Genomic DNA, 11,363 nt, shown 5'->3' on the forward strand with positions numbered 1-11,363 from the left:
CTAAGAAGCATTTTCTGCTCCTATCACCACTGCGGTGCGAGAATGTGTAACCCGTCTGCTCTCGAACTTGATTGTCTTTTTTGTCTTTGTGGCCCCAGTTTGTTCCGATAGGGATTGAATATGAGAGTTCTACAAGTCCATGCCAATGAGAATTTATTAGAATGCTATATGCTCTCTCACTGAGTCATGATTCTCGAATTGTGAAAGTGTTAGATAGCTAGAGATAGATATTCACCTCAAAGAGAGAAGCAGCTTTTCCAAAGATGAAATCTGTGCCACCTTGGATGAAAGAGGTGTTGTAATAGTGTTTTCCTATATGATCAAAGAGGGTATCTTGATAAGATCGTATCCAGCAATGGTAAAATACTGCTCTATCACCTGATACCTTCAATGCCACTGCTCTCTCTCCTTCCCCGTGTGTATTCTGATGATTAGATTAGCATCAATAATAAATAAGCGAGATCCATTGATAGCCCAAGAAAGGATTTTGAATGCGAAGAAACAGATATTTGGATACTCTCTCCCTAGAATTGAGATGGTAATACCTCTATTGTGAGATATCGACCCACAAAATCATTGGCCATTATGGTGACAGTAGGAGACTCGTATATGTTGCCGAAGGCATTCCCCGTAATTATGGTTGTATTCGCCACTAGTCCACTTAGTGTTACCAAGGGTTTATTCACAATTACTTTTTCTCTACAAAATAATATCAAAGATCACGACAAGTTTAATTTGAACTTCGTTTTCATGACTAAATCATTAAGGTGAAAAAGATAAACCTGTAGGTTCCTGGTGCAATCCGTATGAAGACATATTCAGAATTACTAAATGGGATAGCATTGATTGCATCTTGTATCTTCACAAAATCGCCTTTTCCAGATTGATCGACTGTGATTCCATAAGCTGTGTACGGATTCGGAGCTTCAGTTACACCAAAAGTTGAAAAACTGATTGTGGTAAAGAAGAGAACAAAAACACAAGCGCTAACTTGAATCTCCATTTTCAGCAAAATAATCTTTTCAAGCTGATGAATAGATAGAAAATGTAGAAAGTATATATAAGTAAGAAACGACGAGGGAAACAGCCACATAATGAATCTTGAATGGTTATTATTGTTATTTCTAAAAAATAAAAATAAAAAATAAAAAAAAGGGAAAAAACACCCACAGAATGAGAAACCATTTCAGTTTTAATTAAAAGGCTATCCTACACACAAGGTCAACAAAAAATCAAGAAATGGACCGTTAATTTTCTTCCGCTCAATCTTCCCAACCATAGCAGAAATTCTTTAATCCTTTACTATAAGAGTTAACTAACTAAGTGTCTTGGTAAGATCGTTATCTAATAAGTTGTTGGTTAATCGTCTATGCAATAGGATATACAATTATCTGATTGATACTTCTTCAGTGCAGTTTTGGCAGAAACAACCAAGCCTAAAGGAAAGAGAGAATGAGAGATGATGAGTATATAGCGCCTTGTGTTAGCAAAGCTTGTAAGAGTGAATACTGATGGGGACTTGTACTGTATGGGGGTGAGAAGAAGGGTTGAAAATGACTAAATTCAAATCCTCTCCACTTGGGCAGCCCGTTCCCCCATCCCCAACAAGATCTACATCCTCTACAATTCGCCTGCCTGCAATTCCATGTGATTAGGGTTTAGGATTGTGACATGTGGCATATAATTATCCAACAGTCATAATTAAAACCCAATATTAGGAAAACATTGATTTTCCCCCTACAATTTCTCCACTTTTTTCAGTCCCAGTTTCCACTATTACTCTGTCTTTCCTCCTCTTTCTTCCATTCAACCATTATATTCTTATTCATGTTCTTCAATCTCTTTCACTCTCTCTTCAATTCAGTCATTAATAATTTGAATGACCTTTTGTCTTTACTTGTAAAAATGAAGTTTGCCATTAACAACGTGAATGAATTTGTCTTAACCGGTAAAAATGGAGTTTACAAAGGCTTCACGATGGATCCTCCTCTCTCCTAGTGTGATTACCTACTGTGAAGAAACACATAATGGAATTTAGAAGTTGGGAAAATTTTGGGATTTCTTAGATTTTGTTTCTAGTTAGTTTGGAAAGAAAATAGGAGACAATTAGTTGGAAAAGAATAATGTTTCCTTGATATTGGGTTCTTTTGGACCCGAAAGAATGGTCGATTTCTACTGAGTAGTTGGTGGAATTGTGTTCACTTCCACCACTGTCTACTTTAAATAAGATTGTTGTTTACCAAAAAAAAAAAAAAAAAGTAGAAAATTTTAAAAACAAGTATCTAATCGAAGTTTTAATTAGGGATGCAAGTTTGGCCCTGGCGGTCCTGACCCGTCGCCCTGAGCCCAAATAGGGCTTGGGCTAAAGATTTTGGCCCTAAGGGCAGGTTAAGGCCAAAATATTCTAACCCTAAATTAAGGCCAAGGGCGGGCCTGGGATTACTCTCTGGCCCGCCTAGCCCATCCCGGCCTATCCCTGATTTTGGTTTTAATCTTGGCCTTGATTCTAGCCCTAATTTTGACCTTAATCTCGACCCTGATCTTGGCCTTGATTCTGACCCTGATTCCGACCCTAATCTTGGCCCTGATCCCTAATTTTGGTCTTGATCTAGGCCCATGATTTTGGCCCTGATTTGAGTCTAGACCCTCCACTCATATGGAGAGGAATTAATTATAATCCACATGTGTGAATATTTAACATGATCATGTTTTGTAAAAAATTAATAAAAATAAATTATATTTTCATTACCAATGTAGTAAGCATCCACTTGATTTTGGCCCGATGCTGACCCTAATTTTGGCTCTAGTCTTAATGTTAATTTGACCCTAATCATGTATTAGATTTTTATCCTAATCTTCACATTAACATTGATATAACTATAAGTCTTGACTTTGACTTTCAGTCATTTTGATCATATTAGATTATGAGTTCACTTTTTATATTATTTTTAAGATAGTTTTTATTTTTCAAACTAAGTTATTTTTTTGTTCTAAAAAATCATTGATTTTTTTTTTGTTTTGACTAAGGCGAGATAATATATTATAAATAATAAAAGTTAGTATATAGAGAATTAATATCTACCAAATCTACACCCCAACTTCTCATCATAAATATTGACATTTTTCTTTTGCATTCAATGTGATATTTCAGAGAAAAAGTAAAATAAATTATTAAGAACAAATAGCTATGTTTGTAACTAAAATATAATTTTCTTTAACTATAAAAAAAAAAATCACTATTAAATTATTGATTTACTTGTTAACAAAGTTTTGAAAGATTTGAGTTGCTTTTCAACAAATATCTTCATTGATTTTCAAATCATGGGTCCATTTGAACGGTAATGGTTTGCGATAGACCATAAAGATAAGAAGAAGAAAAAACCTTATCAAGATATGCTTGATTTTTCTAATAAAAGGAAAAACGAAGATATGCTTCGCTCTTTTCGCTTTCTTTTCTAATTTTTTTTATTTATTTCTCTTGTTTAAAGCCAATATATGTTCGACTTTTTGACACTTTCCCCTTATATGCATATCTAATAAAGAAATAATTTTTAATTTCAACTAATTTATAAAATAAAATAAAAAAAAACTGAGGACATAGAGTTACAACCAAAACTTAATGAGTGATTGGACTGTGGTGTTGTTGTTTAATAGTTATAAAATTTCCGGGGGGGGGGGGGGGGGGGGGGGGGGGGGGGGGGGGGGGGGGGGGGGGGGGGGGGGGGGGGGGGGGGGGGGGGGGGGGGGGGGGGGGGGGGGGGGGGGGGGGGGGGGGGGGTGTACATAAATAATATTATCAATGACTGTAACTGCCAATAACATGGGAACTACGTGTCACATCAAATTATAACGACAAATAGGAACACAAATAACATGCTCCAAAGCAAATCCCCATTTAACTATTCTTTTCACATGAAATAATTTTTTCTATCAAACTCGATAGAAATAAGGTTGGTGAGATTGATAATGAGAAATGGAGTGTTAGTAGTGGCCATCAAAATTATTGTGTTTTAGAAGAAAAAAAAATTATTAGGGATTCGAACCTGAGACATGAAGTTTACCAAACCACTTGGGAGTGAGCTTGGGACCACTAGACCACCACCCCCAGTGGTAAGCTATAGCTCTTGTTCTAAGACATTTTGCATTGAGAAACAATCTTCTTAAAATTATCAAACTTTCTTTTTCACTCACAAATTCACAATGAAGGGCTCAATCATATATAACTTTAGATTATAATTATAAGAAATGGCTGGAATAATTTCCCTCTTAGGGCCTGTTTGGTTACATGAGTCTGGAGATTTCAAATATCTAGAGATTTCAAATCTATAGATTTCAAATCTTTGGAGTTATAATTTATAAAATTAGATGTTTGGTTGTGGAATGAAATCTGTGGATTCATCATAAAAAACTATTTGATCGACATGAGTTTTGTGAATGTGCAAACGTATAGCTTTTTTGAAATCTCTGGATTTCACCCCTTACCCATAAATCTACAGATTCACGCTTTTAGTGTAAAATAGTGAATCTCTAGATTTCATGAATCTAGAGATTTTTACAACCAAACGGGTATAATTCTCAGATTCATGAATCCAGAGATTTGAAATCTCTGGATTCATGTAACCAAACAGGCCCTTAGTGAATTTTTAATTGACTATTTCGTAGTTCTCCAACTGTTTTTATTTTTTTATTTTTTTTAACAAAATGGCTTTATTATGCCGAGAATGGAGATATTAACATGCCTCAGCGAGGGTCGAACCCACGACCTCTTCAAACTATATTTTAACATTGGAAAAAGCATACATGTAACTATAATTGAAAAACTAGGTGTTTTTAAGTTAGTTGATTTTCAGACCACACCATAGGCTAGTCAAAGTAGGTCAAAGTGAATCACGTGCTTAAAAATTTGGATATAATAAATACAATTTTTTATTTTTTTTTAAAAGAAGAATATAATACAACTAAGAGGAAAATCACATATGATAGGGGCACGCAAACAAAATGTAAAGTTGGATTGATAATTTTAGAAGGTTTAAGTAATAAGATATTAATTAATATAATGATATTAAGGGCATTAGTAGTTATTCTTTTCTAAAAATTTGTTAAGCTCATTTACGATTTGGATGAAAATAACAATTTAGTATTTATCATTTTTTTGGTCAAATATTTCAAAAATTTTAACTCTACCTAGTTGAAAATCTACTTAGGGTTTACAAGCGCGCATATATATATATATATATATATATATAACAGAACATCTAATGTAGTTTTTTTTTCAAAAGAATATAGTGAAAAACTTAATGCTAGATGTAACCTCATATTGAGGTGAACCAAGGTAAAATTCGTATCTCCTTCTTCCTTGTTTTCTATTCAATTGTGTGTGATTGATCGCTCTAATCCTAACATCTTCTTTCAAGCACAAGTAGGGCAATAATGATGAAGGCATCAAGAAGTCGATTGCTTCATTATGTTTATACACAAAACAAATAATAATTATATCGAATTCCCATTATTTATTTGTTCTAAAAACAACAAAAAAACAAGAAGAAACTCTCATTGTTACTTATACAAAATAATTATTACATCAAATTGACGGAAGTATGTTATTCTTGTTAAAACACAGAAAGATCAATCTCATCTCTTAATACTTGTGGTTGATGAATGGGGGCCTCTTGAGAATGGTAGGTGCAGGCCTAATCCAACTTCGACCACCGATCATGCTCATATCCAAGTAGGGTTTTACCTGTTCACTTGTAAGCTTTTTCGACCAATTAACCCTTCTTGTTGAAGTTGCTCCTGGTCCATAATTTTGGTACTCCCCATAGAAGACCGTACTGAAAGCATAGAACACAACAATCAAGAGAGAGAGAGAGAGAGAGGGAGAGGGAGATTTGGGGTTGTCTGTATAGTAGGGTCATATCAAAGTCAAAGTCCAAATCCACATGGTGGGACCAACTAATGCTTCTCAACTACACAACAGGGGGTGGGACCCACTGAAGGTCAAATCTCTAATACATTTTGTCAATATTCAGAGGTGTGTTTCACTTTTCCCTGTTGTGTGGTTTAGAAACGTAAGGAGAACACATTCTTCTCCCCTAACGAGGAGATGATCCGGATTCTTCATATCATATTGACCTACCTATGAGTGTACGGTTTACCCCAATCGTCCCATCCTTGAGGTAGAATAGCATTAGACATTTCAGTCATGGCGAACACCACCCTTGAGTAAGGACCCCATGGCCTTCCTAAGAAGCATTTTCCTGCTCCTATCACCCTGCAGTGCGAGAATGTGTAACCTGTCTGCTCTGAACTTGATTGTCTTTTTTGTGCTGTGACTGCCCCAGTTTGTTCCGATAGGGATTGAATATGAGAGTTCTACAAGTCCATGCCAATGAGAATTTATTAGAATGCTATATGCTCTCTCACTGAGTCATGATTCTCGAATTGTGAAAGTGTTAGATAGCTAGAGATAGATATTCACCTCAAAGAGAGAAGCAGCGTTTCCAAAGATGAAATCTGTGCCACCTTGGATGAAAGAGGTGTTGTAATAGTGTTTTCCTATATGATCAAAGAGGGTATCTTGATAAGATCGTATCCAGCAATGGTAAAATACTGCTCTATCACCTGATACCTTCAATGCCACTGCTCTCTCTCCTTCCCCGTGTGTATTCTGATGATTAGATTAGCATCAATAATAAATAAGTGAGATCCATTGATAGCCCAAGAAAGGATTTTGAATGCGAAGAAACAGATATTTGGATACTCTCTCCCTAGAATTGAGATGGTAATACCTCTATTGTGAGATATCGACCCACAAAATCATTGGCCATTATGGTGACAGTAGGAGACTCGTATATGTTGCCGAAGGCATTCCCCGTAATTATGGTTGTATTCGCCACTAGTCCACTTAGTGTTACCAAGGGTTTATTCACAATTACTTTTTCTCTACAAAATAATATCAAAGATCACAACAAGTTTAATTTGAACTTCGTTTTCATGACTAAATCATTAAGGTGAAAGAGAAAAACCTGTAGGTTCCTGGTGCAATCCGTATGAAGACATATTCAGAATTACTAAATGGGATAGCATTGATTGCATCTTGTATCTTCACAAAATCGCCTTTTCCAGATTGATCGACTGTGATTCCATAAGCTGTGTACGGATTCGGAGCTTCAGTTACACCAAAAGTTGAAAAACTGATTGTGGTAAAGAAGAGAACAAAAACACAAGCACTAACTTGAATCTCCATTTTCAGCAAAATAATCTTTTCAAGCTGATGAATAGATAGTAAATGTAGAAAGTATATATAAGTAAGAAACGACTAGGGAAACAGCCACAGAATGAATCTTGAATGGTTATTATTGTTATTTCTAAAAAATAAAAAAATAAAAAAAGGGAAAAAACACCCACAGAATGAGAAACCATTTCAGTTATAATTAAAAGGCTATCTTGCACACAAGGTCAACAAAAAAATCAAGAACTGGACCGTTAATTTTCTTTTGCTTAATCTTCCTAACCATAGCAGAAATTCTTCAATCTGTTACTATAAGAGTTAACTAACTAGTGTCTTGGTAAGATAGTTATCTAATAAGTTGTTGGTTAATAGTTTATGCAATGGGATAGACAATTATCTGATTGATACTTCTTCAGTGCAGTTTTGGCAGAAAACAAACAAGCCTAAAGGAAAGAGAGAATGAGAGATGATGAGTATAAAGCGCCTTGTGTGATTAGGGTTTAGGATTGTGACTCAACTAGATCTACATCCTCTACAATTCGCCTACCTGCAATTCCATGTGATTAGGGTTTAGGATTGTGACATGTGGCATATAATTATCCAACAGTCATAATTAAAACTCAATATTAGGAAAACATTGATTTTCCACCAACAATTTCTCCACTTTTTTCATTCCCAATTTCCACTATTACTCTGTCTTTCCTCCTCTTTCTTCCATTCAGCCATTATATTCTTATTCAAGTTCTTCAATCTCTTTCGCTCTCTCTTCAATTCAGTCATTAATAATGTGAATGACGTTGTCTTTACTTGTAAAAATGAAGTTTGTCATTAACAACGTGAATGAATTTGTCTTAACCAGTAAAAATGGAGTTCACAAAGGCTTCACGATGGATCCTCCTCTCTCCTAGTGTGATTACCTACTGTGAAGAAACATAGAAAGGAATTTAGAAGTTTGGGAAAATTTAGGGATTTCTTAGATTTCGTTTCTAGTTAATTAGGAAAGAAAATAGGAGACAATTAGTTGGAGAAGAATAATGTTTCCCTGATATTGGGTTCTTTTGGGCCCGAAAGAATGACCGATTTCTACTGAGTGGTTGGTGGAATCATGTTCACCTCCACCCTTGCCCGCTTTAAATAAGATTGTTGTTTACCCAAAAAAAAAAAAACAAAAAGAGTAGAAATTTTAAAAACAAGTATCTAATCAAAGTTTTTTGTTAGGGTGCAAGTTTGGCCCTGGCGGCCCTGACCCGCCGCCCTAAGCGCGCTCTGAGCCCAAATAGGGCTTGGGCTAAAGATTTTGGCCTTAAGGACAGATTAGGGCCAAAATATTCTGACCCTGAATTAAGACCTAGGGTTACTCGCTGGCCCACCCAGCCCATATCGGCCTGTCATTGATTTTGGCTCTAATCTTGGCCCTGATTCTTGCCCTAATTCTAGACCTGATTTTGGCCCTAATTTTGACCTTAATCTCGACCCTGATCTTGGCCTTGATTCTGGCCCTGATTCTAACCTTGATCTTGGCCCTGATCCCTAATCTTGGTATTGATCTAGGCCCATGATTTTGGCCCTGATTTGAGTCTGGAACCTCTACCCATATGGAGATGAATTAATTATAATCCACATGGGTGAATATTTAACACGTGTCAAATTTTAAAAACATGATCATGTTTTGTAAAAAATTAATAAAAATAAATTATATTTTCATTACCAATCAGTAAGCATCCACCTGATTTTTGTCCGATCCTGATCCTAATTTTGGCTCTAGTCTTAATGTTAATTTGACCCTAATCATGTATTAGATTTTTACCCTAATCTTCACATTAATATTGATATAGCTATAAGTTTTGACTTTGACCTTCAATCATTTTGATCATATTAGACTATGAGTTTACTTTTTATATTATTTTTAAGATAATATTTATTTTTCGAACTAAGTTATTTTTAGTTCCAAAAAATCATTGATTTTTTTTTTTGACTAAGGCGAGATAATATATTATAAATAATAAAAGTTAGTATATAGAGAATTAATATCTACCAAATCTACACCCCAACTTCTCATCATGAATATTGACATTTTTCTTTTGCCTCTAATGTGATATTTTAGAGAAAAAATAAAATAAATTATTACGGACAGATAGCTATGTTTGTAACTACAATATAATTTTCTTTAACTACGAAAAAAAATATCACTATTAAATTGTTGATTTACTTGTTAACAAAGTTTTGAATATGATTTTTTTTTTAATAAGGATATCAATCGTTTTCAATTTCCATCACCAAAGTAATGGGAGAGGTTTTCAATTTTCATCATCAAAGCAATGAAATACTTCCAGTGATCAATATAGAATTATGGAATATGATTACCAAAAAAAAATAAATTATGGAATATGAATTTATTTATGTTTAAAGCAATACTAACAACTTATTGACTATTTTATCATTTTGTATGAGCTTGAATCATCTTATATTTCTATGAATTTTATTTTTAATTTACTTATGATACTTTATTATTATTATTATTATTATTATTATTATTATTATTATTATTATTATTATTATTATTATTATTATTATTATTATTATTATTATTATTTTATTTTATTTTTATGAATTTACATTTGATATTTTAGGGATAAGGATAGGACCAATTAAGGCTAGGGCCAATATAGGGTCAATTAGGGCCAGGGATAAGGCTAATCAGGGTTAGGGCCAGGGCAAGGGCCAATCAGGGTCAAGGCCAGGGCCAATTAGGGGCAATCAGGGCCAACCCATCCCGACCCGGCCAATTAGGGCCAATTAGGGCAAGAATGGGCTTGGCTTGGCCCTGTAGGGCTTAGGATTAGAGACAAAAATCCTTGGCCCTGAACTAGGATTAGGGCGAGAATGCACTTAGATTATAACATATAGGGCTGGGCTTGGGATTGCAAAAGCCCACCCAGCCCGGGCCCCTATGCAACCCTAGTTTTTATAAATAGATAAAAGTCAATAAATAAATTATTTATTTTTATCAATAAAAATAATGAATTTTTTATTTTTATTTTTATCTATCGTATGAAGTTTTTTAGTGGACCATAAACTAATGTTGGGTCTTCTTAATGCAATACATTACATGTGGGTTTCAACCAAACTAACACCACTAGTCACGACTCACCGTTAAATATCTTCAATATTCAAACTTCGAAGGACCAAAATACCCCTTCATTTATTTAATAAAATGCATTAAGATTAAAATACCCTTTAGTCCTTCACAATTTATATTTTTTTCTTAAACCATATATTAATTAATATTTAATAAACCAAAATACCCTACAATACAAATCTTATTTTCTTTTGAATGCCAACGTTCAAAAATTGAGATGATCAGTGCCATCAGTTTGATCCAAACTAGTGAAAGCAGTCGAAATTAATGACTGTACTTGGTCAAATCCAGATAGAGAAAACAAATTTGAATTCGTATTTATATGTTGACAGATTGGAGCACCCACTCTTTTTTCTTTGTGTTATTCTGTTTTAGGGTTTTCAACACCAGTTCAGAAGAATATTTTGGTCCTTCCGGTTTGAAATTTAAATTTTTAATAATGCAAAAAGATTCAAACGTTAAAAACTCAAAATAAATTAATTATGCATATCATATCCAAATCTTAACTGAATTGACCCTTTGTCAACCGTTTCATGCTCTTCTAACTTTAACTGCTTTTTCCTGCGTTCAAACTCCAGCCAAGAAAAATCAAACCAAAACAAACGACTCCACTTTTGTTACACTAAGAATTAAAAGAGAAAAGAGGAACGAAAAAGCTGGGTAGTGTTTAGCTTCATTAAACAGACCAAACCATTATGTTTTTCTGGCTCCGTGGTTGTCATAACCTGGTTTTTGAGGGTTTATTGAGCTCGGGTCATCCCTTAGTTCTTGTTTTTTTCTTTTTGTTCGGTGTTTCTGTCTGTGTTTTATTTCAATTATGAATGAAATGTTTGAACTTTTGACCAAAAAAACAGACCAAGCCTCGTGCCTAAACGGCCAAACATTATCTTCAACTTGCTGACCCTAAATCCTTTGGATTTTTTTGTTAGGTTAGTGTTGTTGCCGTAATAATACTTGCAATGCTTGGATAAACAGATTTATCTAGTCTTTATT

At 34.4% G+C, this 11,363-nt stretch overlaps 1 protein-coding gene across 1 annotated transcript; it reads right to left on the bottom strand.

The window, feature by feature from the left end:
* On the bottom strand, positions 1-7,246 carry LOC149017705 (putative pectinesterase 11). Its single transcript, XM_089153069.1, has 9 exons — positions 7,026-7,246; positions 6,789-6,942; positions 6,479-6,667; positions 6,137-6,372; positions 5,646-5,831; positions 783-950; positions 546-699; positions 236-424; positions 1-129 (listed from the first exon to the last, which is right to left on the bottom strand). The coding sequence occupies exons 1-9, from the start codon at positions 7,244-7,246 to the stop codon at positions 1-3; spliced, it is 1,626 nt and encodes a 541-aa protein (XP_089009195.1).
* Positions 7,247-11,363: the final 4,117 nt, after the last annotated feature.

The sequence above is a fragment of the Hakea prostrata genome, chromosome 4, assembly GCF_041222555.1.
Source record: "Hakea prostrata isolate BN-2017 chromosome 4, UWA_Hpros_2, whole genome shotgun sequence".
NCBI lineage: Eukaryota > Viridiplantae > Streptophyta > Magnoliopsida > Proteales > Proteaceae > Hakea > Hakea prostrata.